This window comes from Oncorhynchus tshawytscha, linkage group LG12 (genome assembly GCF_018296145.1).
Source record: "Oncorhynchus tshawytscha isolate Ot180627B linkage group LG12, Otsh_v2.0, whole genome shotgun sequence".
Lineage (NCBI taxonomy): Eukaryota > Metazoa > Chordata > Actinopteri > Salmoniformes > Salmonidae > Oncorhynchus > Oncorhynchus tshawytscha.
Genome location: NC_056440.1, coordinates 61,996,739 through 62,011,738, shown reverse-complemented (window position 1 = coordinate 62,011,738; position 15,000 = coordinate 61,996,739). Strand labels below are relative to the sequence as shown.

The 15,000-nt window shown below is 43.9% G+C and overlaps 1 protein-coding gene across 1 annotated transcript in view; it reads right to left on the bottom strand.

The window, feature by feature from the left end:
* LOC112263582 (ankyrin repeat domain-containing protein 11) overlaps positions 1-15,000 on the bottom strand; it is a 138,327-nt gene that overhangs the window by 27,578 nt on the left and 95,749 nt on the right. Inside the window, 2 exon segments of the mRNA XM_042330868.1 lie at positions 2,654-2,786; positions 9,304-9,449. Of these exon segments, the coding sequence (XP_042186802.1) occupies positions 2,654-2,786; positions 9,304-9,390 (220 nt within the window). The 5' untranslated portion in view covers positions 9,391-9,449.

Below are 15,000 nucleotides of genomic sequence, written 5' to 3'. Positions count from 1 at the left end.
AACAGAAAGGTTGCTAGATCAAATCCCTGAGCTGACAAGGAATTTTCACTTCCGGATGAAATGCATGCCCAAATTCAACTGCCTGCTACTCATCCCCAGAAGATAAGATATATTATTAGTAGATTTGGATAGAAAACAAAAGTTTCTAAAACTGTTTGAATCATGTCTGTGAGTATAACAGAACTTATTTAGCTGGCGAAATCCCGAGGACAAACCACTCAGATTTCTTTGTTTGTTGAGGTCACTCTTTTCAATGGGTTTTCATTGGGAATCCAAATTTCTAAAGGACCTTCTTGCAGTTCCTATCGCTTCCAATGGATGTCAACAGTCTTTAGAAATTGGTTGAGGTTTTTCCTTTGTGTAATGAAGAAGTACGGCCATCTTGAACGAGGGTCACTTGAAGTGTACTGTTAGATAGTGGCGCGTTAACAGAAAGCTAGCTACAGTTTGTTTTACTCCTGTATTGAACACAGAGCATCCCGTCTTCAATTTTATCGATTATTTACGTTAAAAAAAAACTAAAGTTGTATTAGAAAAGTAGTTTGAAATGTTTTGGCAAAGTTTACAGGTAACTTTTGAGATATTTTGTAGTAACGATGCTCAAGTTGGAACCGGTGTTTTTCTGGATCAAACACGCCAAATAAATGGACATTTTGGATATATATAGACAGAATTAATCGAACAAAAGGACCTTTTGTGATGTTTATGGGACATATTGGAGTGCCAACAAAAGAAGCTTGTCAAAGGCATGAATTATATTTTTATTTCTGCGTTTTGTGTCACGCCTGCAGGGTTGAAATATGCTTCTCTCTCTTTGTTTATATGGTGCTATCCTCAGATAATAGCATCGTTTGCTTTCGCCGAAAAGCCTTTTTGAAATCTGACATGTTGGCTAGATTCACAACAAGTGTAGCTTTAATTTGCTATCTTGCATGTGTGATTTCATGAACGTTTGATTTTTATAGTCATTTATTTGAATTTGGCGCTCTGCATTTTCACTGGCTTTTGGCCAGGTGGGACGCTACCGTCCCACATATCCCAGAGAGGTTAACCCACTGTTCCTAGGCCGTCATTGTAAATAACAATTTGTTCTAAACTTCTTTGGGACTCGGGGGCAGTATTGAGTAGCTTGGATAAAAAGGTGCCCAGAGTAAACTATCTGCTACTCAGGCCCAAAAGCTAGAATATGCATATAATTATATTTGTATAGAAAACACTGAAGTTTCTAAAAACTGTTTGAATGATGTCTGTGAGTATAACAGAACTTCTATGGCAGGCAAAAACCTGAGAAAAAAATCCAACCAGGAAGTGGGAAATCTGAGGTTTGTAGTTTTTCAAGTCATTGCCTATCGAATATACAGTGTCTATGGGGTCTTATTGCACTTCCTAAGGCTTCCACTAGATGTCAACAGTCTTTAGGACCTTGTTTGAGGCTTCTACTATGAAGGGGGAGAGAAAGAGAGCTGTTTGAGCCAGAGATCTGGCAGAGTGGCATGAGCTGATCACGCGTGTGCCCGTGAGAGGTAGCTGCGTTCCATTGCATTTCTAAAGACAAAGGAATTATCCAGTTGGAACATTATTGAAGATTTATGCTAAAAACATCCTACATATTGATTCTATGCATCGTTTGACCTGTTTCAACGAACTGTAATAGAACTTTTTTGACATTTCGTCTGAACAAATGATTATATGCATTTGGATTACTGGGCTAAATGCGCAAACAAAAAGGAGACTTTATCGAACAAAACAAACATTTATTGTGGAACTGGTATTCCTGGGAGTTCGTTCCGGTCAAGATCATCAAAGGTAAGTGAATATTTATAACGCTATTTCTGACACCTCTCCTTCTTTGGAAAATGGCTGGATGTTTTTCTGTGGCTAACGCTGACCTAACATAATCGCAAGGTGTGCTTTCGCCGTAAGGCCATTTTGAAATCTGACACAGCGGTTGCATTGAGAAGTTTATCTATATTTCCACATATAACACCTGTATCTTTTATCAATGTTTATTATGAGTATTTCTGTAATTTGATGTGGCTCTCTGCACTTTCCCCGGATGTTTGTTTGAGACAATGCATTTCTGATCATAACACACCAATTTAAAATGAGGTTTTTGGACATAAAGATTAACTTTATTGAACAAAACACACATATATTGTGTAACATGAAGTCCTGTGAGTGCCATCTGATGAAGATCATCAAAGGTTAGTGATTAATTTAATCGCTATTTCTGATGTTTGTGAGCCCTCTCCTTGGCTGGAAAATGGCTGTATGGTTTTCTGTGACTAGGTGCTGACCTAACATAATCGTTTGGTGTGGTTTCGCCGTAAAGCCTCTTTGAAATCAGACACTGTGGCTGGATTTACAAGAAATTTATCTTTAAAATGGCATAAAATACTTGTATGTTTGAGGAATTTTAATTATGGTATTTCTGTTGTTTTGAATTTGGCGCCCTGCAATTTCACTGGCTGTTGGCGAGGTGGGAGGCTATTGTCCCACATATCCCAGAGAAGTTATTAACTGACATGCCTAGTTAAATGAAGGTTAAAAAAAAAACTCTACAAAAAAACTAAATGTAATTTCATTTAATTCTTCCAGCATGCACTGCCAGGCTGAGGAAGTGATGTAACATCCCCTCCCCCTCCAGTCTTACCTGAGTCAGAATCTTTCTGGTCTCCATTGGCTCCAACTGTGAAGGGAAGCTTCCTCTTGGATGCTTTCTCTTTCATCTCTTTGACGCCATCGCTGCGGTCCAATTTAGGAGTCTTGTTTGACAATACTTTATCCTGGCAAATAAAAAAATAAAACATGAACACCATATTGCACAGCTATAACAGTAAAGACACACAGATGATCATTTATGGGGTACACTACTAGCTACTAAAACTGTAGATTAAAATGAAAGGGCTGATGTGGAAGGATATTTATAGAACTTCCTCTAGACGAGTGCCAAGCTTTGGCCTAACGTTGGAGACTTCCCTTAGCATTTGGGAGAAGACAGAGCCTGAACAGACAGAGACAGAGGGACACAGGCCATCCAGGCCAGGACACATTGACTGAGGGACACAAAAAGAGAGGCAGGCGGCAGCTGTGTTTCCCAAAGCTTTACACTGCAGCGTCTAGAGACTTCCAGCGATTAGGGGATTTGCAGAGCGTGACTTTTCCATGGAATTTCCTCTCTGTGTTCCGGCAGCAGAGAGCAGAGGCAGACAGTCCCAAATGGAAAGAGAGAGATGGAAGGAGCGGTAACACCCCCGGGGTCTGTGGTCCACGGCAACTGGAACCCATCAGAAGCTCCCGTCCCCCCGCCAGCAAGCGGCCTGCTCCGGCACCAACGGCTCCCTCCGGCTGACGTTCTGTCTATACAGCACAGTACAGCGCTGCCTCTCCCTCGGCCTGCCTGGCCCAAAAGACTGCTGTTAAAGGGCCATGCAGCAGCTCTGATCGGGGCCTGTCTGCTCGGCTCTCACACGAAACACCCTCCTCACATTTAGCTCTAAGGAGCAGGGAGATCTAACACTTCATAAGAAAAAGGAGCAAGGATTTTAGTGTAGTGTTCCAAAGACAGGAAAATATATCTCTTCTATACAATATACTGCTTATATATTCAAATACCAGGCTATTAACTGCAACCTGATGGTTTTAGTTTGTATTAGAACTCTGTGAACCCAGATTTGAATGATTGCTATAATTAAAAACATCGCAAACGATTATAAAACAAATAAATAAAACCTTATGTAATGCCTCTTTTTCTAAACGCTAGATTTAGAGGGCCAGAGCAGCTGGGTTGTCGGCCGGGTGCCGTCTGTGGTAAGGAAGGCTAATTAAAGAGCTCTGTGTAGGTGGCTGTTTACCACAGAGCGGAGACGCAGAATCCGATCAGATAAGAGGTGGAATGTAGCAACAGAACACTCTCTCTTTCTCAGGCTAGTTCCCACTGCTGTACAGTGGCTCGCTCTGCAGCCCGCCCTGGCAAGTCCCAGCCCCCAGCACTCCTACAGTCATGAGACTATGATGTCACCCTTACAGTACAGTGTAGACACACAGCAAGCTCTTCCTGCTGCTTAGAGCTAGGCTTAGCAGTAACTCTGTACACCAGCGAGAGGGAGGGAGGGAACGAGACACATTATTTGTCGGTCTACATGTAGGAGGAATTTCCAAACAGAAAGACAGTACACAGTATACAGACAGCTGACATAGACACACACACACACACACACACACACACACACACACACACACACACACACACACACACACACACACACAAACAACATGTCAAGACAGACAAGAGGCGTTAGCGCTAGGCAGAGCTAGTCTTGCTGCAACACGCGGAGAAAAGAGAGCTGAATTAAAAAGACAGCTGTGAGCCACTGCTTCAAGGCTGCCTTCATGAGAGACCGTGTTTACTGGTCTCCTAGCAATGCTCTCGCTCCTCCTCTCCCTCCCAGAGTCTGATGCAATTCGGTTCGGAAGGCTGTACATAGCAGACGCGCGTAAAGCTGCACCTCTGGGTTGCTGCTGCTGCTGAACCATTGATTACCATGACGTCATCATTCTGCGTCTAAGCCCACTGTGGCTGTCCATGCTGGCAACACGTCCACAAAAACACAAGCTGGCTTTAGCTGCCATTTAAAGGGACAGCTCTCCCCACTACCTAGGGGAAAACCCCACTGAAATGTCTCCCTAATCCCTAGTATCACAACCATGTTGAGAAACAATAACACAGGAAATGACACCTGTTATTACGTTACCATTACAACTCTGCTCACATCTAATTAACAGCTCCGTTCATTAGAATCCACTTCTGGGAAATGATGTTCAGTGGTCTAACATAGAACCTAGGGAGAAAATCTCTAGGAACTAATCTCTCATGTTTTGTCTGAGTGTCTCGGTGTCAGGCTGACTGCAGCAGAATGCCGTGGCCTGCCTGCCCAGGAACGTAATGCTGTGTTTGATGCATGAGGATCTACATTTGCCACACAGTGCCAGCAGCCTCCACTTCATTGGTCAAAAACAAAGAAGATTACTTCATAGATAAAACCTGGACTACCTACTCAGATGAGTCATATATAGCTGGCTGGCTAAAGCACATAACCTTTGCTATATCATGAGTCATTAAGCTGATGCAACACTACATACAGCCATTTCCCTGGCTCTAGGCTACATCTAGAAACACAGAAAGCATGTCTGTATTTAAAGGGTAGGGTTGTGTGATGGTATTCATAGTGCATTCAATACATTAGCAAGGAACGTTTCAGAGAGCGGGACACGTGTATAAGTTGCAAGTGTTACAATAATTCACATCGGTAAAAAAACAAAATAACAACTGTTTGACATAGTGCATTTTGCCAACTTGTATTTTAAGTGGGGATGCACGATATATCAGTGAACATATCAGAATCATCAAGTTTGCAGACAACACAACAGCTTGATCATCACCAACAACGACGAGACAGCCTATAGGGAGGAGGTGAGGGCACTAGGAGTGAGGTGTCAGGAAAATAACCTCTCAACGTCAACAAAACAAAGGAGATGATCGTGGACTTCAGGAAACAGCAGAGGGAGCACCCCCCTATCCACATTGACGGGACAGCAGTGGAGAAGGTGGAAAGTTTTAAGTTCCACAGACAGTTTGGTGAAGAAGGCGCAACAGCGCCTCTTCAACCTCAGGAGGCTGAAGAAATTTGGCTTGTCACCTAAATCCCACAAACTTTTACAGATGCGCAATTGAGAGCATCCTGTCGGGCTGTATCACAGCCTGGTACAGCAACTGCTCCGCCCACAACCGTAAGGGTCTCCAGAGGGTGGTGTGGTCTGCACAACGCATCACCGGGGGCAAACTACCTGCCCTCCATGACACCTACAGCACCTGATGTCACAGGAAGGCCAAAAAGATCATCAAGGACAACAACCACCCGAGCCACTGCTTGTTCACACCACTATCATCCAGAAGGCGAGGTCAGTACAGGTGCATCAAAGCTGGGACCGAGAGATTGAAAAACAGCTTCTATCTCAAGGCCACCAGACTGTTAAATAGCCATCACTAACTCAGTGACGCTGCTGTCTACACTGAGACCCAATCACTGGACACTTTAATAAATGGATCACTAGTCACTTTAAACAATGGCACTTTAAATAATGCCACTTTAATAAAAGTTTACATATCTTACATTACATGTAAATACTGTATTTTATACCATCTACTGCACCTTGCCTATGCGGCATAGCCATCGCTCATCCATATAATTATATGTACATATTCTCATTCACCCCTTAGATTTGAGTGTATTAGGTAGTTGTTGGGGAATTTTTAGATTACTTGTTAGATATTACTGCACTGTTGGAACTAGAAGCACAAGCATTTCACTACACTCGCATTAACATCTGCTAACCATGTGTATGTGACCAATAAAATTGTATTTGATTCGGCCAGAATTAGCTAAAAATGCCAACTTCGGTATCGGTTTAGTTTAATGTAAGATTTTAAAAAATGATGTCATAGCTACCGCTCATACCTATATGACGTAGGTACATGACGTAATGACGCCACGTAAAATGTAGCGCTACAAGTGCAACACAGCATTCCTAACCTAGCCCACAATGTCTGCTGTGTGGATCGAGCAGTCAACAAGTCCAGCAGTCATTTGAAAGAGTAAGAACATTTCAGCGAGACAACTCAAAGGGGAAATCCATTAACGCCAAGATAATGGAATTCATTGCCCTTGACAATCAACCGTTCTCTGCCGTGGGTGATGTTGGCTTTCGCCGACTGGTCACGTTTCCCTACCGGAGTTCCACAGCAATAGCGTCGCTGCTATTAGCTTCACGACATAATATGGAACGTCGTTTGGGTCTTTGCGTGTCAAAAAAGATAACACTATTTGACACGTTAAATACGCTTTTATTTTGACACGTCAAATAACACAGTTCTATTATAGAATGTTGTGTGTTCTGAATTTTCATGTGCAAGCCAAGCGCCACCACTACTATCAGCAGCACTGTCAAAGCTGTACAAAAAAGTATGCAAACAAGCAAACACCGGCCACGAATGATGCGTTTACAATACCACGTTGGTAATGAAGCATTTTTTTTGTTTGACCACAATTTCTGGGGTAGCTAGCTTTAGCTTGGTACCTAGCTAGCACCAATACAACCAGCCTGAAAACAATGACCAGTAGAAACTGCAATCATTTTCATTATTCTTAGCAATGATTTAGGAATCCTTGTGAGTAAGCATTAGCTAGGTAGCCACTTGTTGTTAACCTATTGAAATTGAACTTCAGTTCATGAAAATAAATAGCTAGTCAGCTACTTAGCTTTGTTGCCCAAAGCTAACGTTATAAGCAACCAGCTAGCTTCTTCTTGCTAGTGAGGTTCGACCAGACCAGGTTACGTGTTGTGAAGCTAGCCACAATAAGGATTAGGCACAATAATGGAATTTGCGGTTTGTCTTCAAAATAAAAGTAACTCTTTGAAAGTGATGCAGAAGGTTACAATTGGTGGAATCATGCCATATTTAGACTAGATAATGTTAAACAAGGTTGGAATGTGAAGCAATGAAATGGGTTATCAGTCTACTCGGAAACACCCACAGAACACAATTGTTTAGAGTTTACGCAAATATTAGCATTGTAGCTCTTATCACGGGACTGTGACTGTGTGACATCACCTCCCCAGTCAGCCTATTGCACTGTACAGCTTTACCTAAGGATTGGGGATCAATGAAATGGGGTATCAGTCTACTCAATACCCAATATATTGTTTTTCCTCAGGCATAGTGTTCAATACATATAGGTTGACAATAAATGTGGCTCAATTCACAGTTGTTTTAGAGTCCCATAATAAGAGATACGATGCTAATGTTCTCTGGGAGTCACTGAGTAGACTGATACCCCATGTCATTGATCCACAATCCACAGGTAAGGCTGTACAGTGAAATAAGTATGCCCCCAATGCAATTCTTAAGTCTAATACATCCAGTGTGATTTCAACAGATTGGTCAAATTAACAAATTGTCATTTGTTGATTTTATATAACAACGTTTCAACCTCGTTTAGCATGATCTATTCAATTATGTAATTTGTTGATTCATTTGCATCACTGTCAATGACATACTTTTATTTTGAAGTCTAACCGCTAAGTCCACTATTGTGGCTAATCCTTACTGTAGCTAGCTTCACATAGATGGGTCCGACCACCATTAATCAAACAAGAAATGTCTTTATTAATTATGGTTATTTTAAATGATGACAGCTAGCTAACTATAGCTACTGAAACAGATTGTCATTTTGCTATGTTTTTGGGGAAGAACATTGTTTGCATCCATGAGCTAGCTAGCTTTTTTACAACCAGCACTGTAGGTGTGCGAGACAACTTTACCAGCATCATAGCATTCATATCGATTAATCTTTGTGACATATGAAATACGAGTGATAGTGTAATCAATGTGCAATAACTACGTGAAAAATTTATATTCAGGTCCTGACTGGTCAACAAGCTTATTTGACATGTCAAGTAGTGTTTTTTGACACGCAAAGACCCAAACGGCATTCCATAGTATGAGAAATCCTGATTAGGAATGAAACGACTGAACAAATGAACGATGAAACAGCACAGCAACTAAAAGAAAGAAATGGGTTTTAATTATGTTTTACTGGTAATGGGGACAAACGTAAATGCCAATAAAATAACTTTTTGGTCAGTGTGGTGTGGGTGTGACTTATTTAACTAGGCAAGTCAGTTAAGAACAAATTCTTATTTACAATGACGGCCAAACCCGGACGACGCTGGGCCAATTGTGCGCCTCCTTATAGGACTCCCAATCATGGCCGGATGTGATACAGCCTGGATTTTAACCAGGGACTGTAGTGACGCCTCATGCACTGAGATGCAGTGCCTTAGACCGCTGCGTCCATGTGTGTGTGCTAACTATTTAACTGTACTAGAATGCTTAAAAAGCTGCTAAAACTGTAAATATCTGTTTTTTTGCCAAGGAAAATATTTGATATTGGCCAAAAATGTCATATCGGTGCTTCACGAATTTGAAGTGTTCTCAACAAGTGTTTTCTTTCACTGTAGAAATGTTACCATAGCCCACGCCCAACATTGGGACCTCAGTCATAAGAAATAATCCTAAAAAAAGCGACAATGGGCTCTTAGCCAGTTGAATGCCAACTCCCATGGAGCTGTTTATTAAGTCCATAATGACTTTTTACTGTGTAATGAGGACATGACCCCTAGATGCAGGACTCAGCAGCGAGAGCAGTAAAGGGCTTGTGTCAGTATGTGTGTGTTTCTTACCTTCTTCCCACTCTGCTTCTCCACCATGTCAGTGTTGAGTGGGAAGTCTTCCAGCTGGGGGGTTTTTGAACCCCCACCCTTGGGCATCGTTCAGCTATCGCCACGCCAAACCTCATTCACGCTTCCATCGCATCGTCATCGACCGTCTGCCAAAGGAGAGAGTGAGAGAGATAGAGGGGGAGATGGAAAGAGACACATTAGCACCTGGTCACTCGTCTCCACAGAAAACACATTTCCACACTGCCACACAATGCTCCCATTAGCAGTACATCAGGCTCCCCATTTTCAACAATTACACCTGCACTTTGGTTTCAAAGGTGAGGAAGTGTGCAGAATAATGCCCCTGCTCCAGACCCACTCTCTTCCCAGGAAGTTTAGGGTGTTTCATTGCCATATCCATAGGGTGAGAGAGATAGTGGTCAATGTGGGTGAAAGACAGGCCTACGGAAGCGAGACTAAGCAAGTTAAGTAGCTAATCCCTTATTCACACACAATACATTCCTAATTGAAATCAATGTCTTGATGTCAATAACATTAATCCATCTCGATTACAATAAACATGGGGAGAATTATAGGTTTTCCTATATTGTGCAATGCCAGCAAAACTGTTTTTACTGTGGGACAGGAGACAAACATCTCTGCTTCATGACTCCCGGTAACAGCTGAGGAATGTCTTCAGGGATATGGCACGTCTGGACAACAGCCCTACTGCCCTACCCAACATACATACTACACCCTGTCGGTGTGATGCAGGGAATGGTGTGCTAGCAGGGAGTGGTGTGCTAGTGTAATGCAGGTAGTGGTGTGCTAGTATGATTCAGGGAGTGGTGTGCTAGTGTTATGCAGAGAGTGGTGTGCTAATGTGATGCAGGGAATGGTGTGCTATCAGGGAATGATGTGCTTGCAGGGAGTGGTGTGCTAATGTGATACAGGGAATGGTGTGCTAGCAGGGAATGGTGTGCTTGCAGGGAATGGTGTGCTAATGTGATGCAGGGAGTGGTATGCTAATGTGATGCAGGGAATGGTGTGCTAGCAGGGAGTGGTGTGCTTGCAGGGAGTGGTGTGCTAGTGTGATGCAGGGAATGGTGTGCTAGCAGGGAGGGGTGTGCTAGTGTGCTGCATGGAGTGGTGTGCTAATGTGATACAGGGAATGGTGTGCTAGCAGGGAATGGTGTGCTTGCAGGGAGTGGTGTGCTAATGTGATGCAGGGAATGGTGTGCTAGCAGGGAGTGGTGTGCTAGTATGATGCAGGGAATGGTGTGCTAGCAGGGAGGGGTGTGCTAATGTGATGCAGGGAGTGTGTGCTAGTGTTATGCAGGGAGTGGTGTGCTAGTAGGGAGTGGTGTGCTAGTGTGATGCAGGGAGTGGTGTGCTAGTGTGATGCAGGGAATTGTGTGATAGCAGGGAGTGGAGTGCTAGTGTGATGCAGGGAATGGTGTGCTAGCAGGGAGTGGTGTGCTAATGTGATGCAGGGAGTGGTGTGCTAATGTGATGCAGGGAGTGGTGTGCTAATGTTATGCAGGGAATGGTGTGCTAATGTTATGCAGGGAGTGGTGTGTTAATGTTATGCAGGGAGTAGTGTGCTAGTGTTATGCAGGGAGTGGTGTGCTAGTGTTATGCAGGGAGTAGTGTGCTAATGTTATGCAGGGAGTGGTCTGTTAATGTTATGCAGGGAGTAGTGTGCTAGTGTTATGCAAGTGGTGTGCTAATGTTATGCAGGGGTGTGCTAGTGTTATGCAGGGAGTGGTCTTAATGCATGGGAGTAGTGTGCTAATGTTATGCAGGGAGTAGTGTGCTAGTGTTATGCAGTGTGTAGTGTGCTAGTGTTATGCAGGGAGTGGTGTGCTAGTGTTATGCAGGGAGTGGTGTGAGTGTTATGCAGGGAGTGGTGTGCTAGTGTTATGCAGGGAGTGGTGTGCTAATGTTATGCAGGGAGTGGTGTGCTAATGTTATGCAGGGAGTGGTGTGCTAGTGTTATGCAGGGAGTAGTGTGCTAGTGTTATGCAGGGAGTGGTGTGCTAATGTTATGCAGGGAGTGGTGTGCTAATGTTATGCAGGGAGTGGTGTGCTAATGTTATGCAGGGAGTGGTGTGCTAGTGTTATGCAGGGAGTGGTGTGCTAATGTTCCCTCCTGCTGAATCTCCATGCAGCCATGCTACTGGATTATCCCTATTCTCTTTAGTATCCACTTCCCCGTCTTCATGTGGAGAGGTTGCTTCCGAGCGCCCATGAATAAATGATATGTAAAGAGTTTCTCAATATTTTTCTCCTCCATAATGCTTTTTAAAATTTTCTTTTTTAAAAATTGTTTTAAACCAGAGTGTGTGCAGAGGGCTGGGCTGGAGCCGATCCCTCCTCCTGCCATCCTCCCGCCCTCTCTCCACTACCCGGGAACGCTGCCTGGCACTCAGCTCTGCCCTGGCGCCATGGCCCTCCCTCTGCAGCTCTCCTACTCAAAGACAGCTATTTATATCCCAGAGCCAGCGACGCACACCGGCAGAGGAACATTGCTCCTCTCTCTTCCTGGCATATGGAAAGTGAGACGCAGCAAACCTCTGCTCAGCTCTGCCTCCACCCCTCTTCTCTGGCCCCGTCCCCCAAAGCCTCACACACTCCAAGCTCACATTACGCAGCACAAAGTGGCAAAGGGGTCAACTACTATCAGAGGCAAAGATTCTATGATACACACATTGAGCCGACCTAGTTTGAGCGATCTTGAACAATAAACTCCACACCCCCATCGTAAATTCACACATCGTGATTGAAACCAGCCTTTGATGTTAGTGGTGCGAAACAGTTTCATATTATATTGAGATAATCATTAAACCAAGTACAATTTCCCCTCTGCTATAACTTTGAGTGTGTATGTTGGTGCCTGTATGCGCATGGCAGGGTCAATAAGAACCTATTAAGTTCTCCTATTTGGTTTCCACCGTGTACCATATCAGTGACTGACTTAAACTTCAATAGTTTTTCATCTCTCCCTTTTTTACATAATGTAATAACTATCGTATATAATACCATAGGCCTATATTATTATAGACAACATCACTATTCAGATGCTGCGCTTCTTGACGTAATTGTGTTATCAGGTTGTCTTCAAGAATTCTGGGGTGGTTTTGGCACAGAGGTTAAATAAGTGTATTATGTTATTGAGTCCTCAGTCAGTTCCTCTATAGGGGTTTTTGGCAGGGAGACTTCAATGTATTATGTGTGTGTTCTGAGCTTTCATCTCCTAGTGGGGAGAGGAACACACACACAGAGAAACAGAACCCCAAGAGGAAACACAATAACATCCATTCCAAAACACAGGCCTCATTTCCTCCACCTTCCACCCCATTCAAAAGTTGTACAGCATCTGCTATCAGTGTGTGTGTGTGTGTGTGTGTGTGTTACACAGAGGGGCCTCTCTCCACAAGCCAGCAGCTCTAATTCATCACATATGAGTAAGTCTATGCACTGTAAGGTACAGTAGAGAGAAGTCGAGGCCCTGGTCCAATGCTGGATCCTGCAGCATCCGCTTCCCGCTCCTTTACACTGAAAACAACAAATCCTGGCTCCCTCTTCCAACCCCCCAAACACACACCATGTGTGCAGTCTGTCCACACTCCCCCAGGGGTCCCTTCCTGCCACTCTGTAAACAGGGTCAGCCATGGCTGTCAGATTTCTTTTTCCAAAGCTGTATTGATGAAATATTGTACAGTTTTTGTCTTGCGTCAGCATCACCTACAAAAGTCATGAAATTACCTCACCGATTGAGTTTCACTTTGACATTGTTTTGTCTGGGAGGCTAGGTAAACAAAGCCCACGTCATCCTCACAGCACTGTTTACAGTGGAAAAGCAGCACACCAGGAGCCAAATTGCAAATGCTAAAGGCCTATTGGAGAGAACATTGATCTGCAATCATGGAACAGCACAATTTCGATAAGTGTGGTAAGTGTAAATTTGGCATTTTGCTTACAATACCGTATTGGAAATGCCTTATCCGTCCAATTTCAACAGCATAAGCATGACGCACATGGCAGCCATGTTAAAAGGTCTATATAAACAGTCTTTGATGTGTGTTGTTTTGCTGATAGCCCTCCCAGGCACCAATGTCACCTGACAGCAGTGATTGGTCATGTAACCACGCACTTGAGCTATTAGACAAAGCATTGGCTTGCTAGCTAGCTGACTATTCTCAACTACGATTGGTGGATGGAGAGGGTGGGTGGGTTCACACACAGGTTAGAGCTGTTACTCTTAGCGTGAATCAGGCTATCCCAACAGAGGCAGAGCCTTGTGGGTTCATCGCACTGACCCAGTAGAAGAGTGAAGAATGTGGTCTTTAATGGGTTCCCAATGGGAACGTTTTTACTGAGACTGACCCCTGGTCAGCAGAGCTGGAGGTTAGACTTTAGCGCTTTCTACTGCTTCAACACTACACAGAGCCGTCATCACCTCTTTCAACACTACACAGAGCCCTCACCTGTTTCAACACTACACAGAGCCCTCACCTCTTTCTCCTGCTTCAACACTACACAGAGCCCTCACCTGTTTCTCCTGCTTCAACACTACACAGAGCCCTCACCTCTTCTCCTGCTTCAACACTACACAGAGCCCTCATCACCTCTTCTCCTGCTTCAACACTACACAGAGCCCTCATCACCTCTTTCTCCTTCAACACTACAGAGCCCTCATCACCTCTTTCTCCTGCTTCAACACTACACAGAGCCCTCATCACCTCTTTCTCCTGCTTCAACACTATACAGAGACCTCACCTCTTTCTCCTGCTTCAACACTATACAGACCTCATCTCTTTCACCTCTTTCTCCTGCTTCAACACTATACAGAGCCCTCACCTCTTTCTCCTGCTTCAACACTACACAGAGCCCTCACCTCTTTCTCCTGCTTCAACACTATACAGAGACCTCACCTCTTTCTCCTGCTTCAACACTACACAGAGCTCTCATCACCTCTTTCTCCTGCTTCAACACTATACAGAGCCCTCACCTCTTTCTCCTGCTTCAACACTATACAGAGACCTCACCTCTTTCTCCTGCTTCAACACTACACAGAGCCCTCACCTCTTTCTCCTGCTTCAACACTACACAGAGCCCTCACCTCTTCTCCTGCTTCAACACTACACAGAGCCCTCACCTCTTCTCCTGCTTCAACACTACACAGACCTCACCTCTTTCTCCTGCTTCAACACTACACAGAGCCCTCACCTCTTTCTCCAGCTTCAACACTACACAGAGCCCTCACCTCTTCTCCTGCTTCAACACTACACAGAGCCCTCACCTCTTCTCCTGCTTCAACACTACACAGAGCCCTCATCACTTCTTTCTCCTTCATTGTGGACCTGGCTGCGCCACTATGTAAAAACTATTATTTTTCTTTTAATTCATGAGTGGCTTGTCGTTCTGTGTGAGAAAGAAATATTCCAAAATGACTCTGGGAAAGTTGTGGGACGACATATCCCAAAATCATACCACTGTACATAGATTTTGTTTTCAAGCAATAAGGCTGATGCAACAGATCAGAACGTTGAACTTAAGAAGTTGACCAACTATTATTAAAGATATTAATTGTCACTGTGGACATGTTACTGTAGCTGCGTTCTGTGTCTGTAAAGGGGTGCAGAAGATATAACGCCATTGCCCGGCAACACACATGTAATAGGAGCATTATTCTGCATGGAAAATTTACATGGA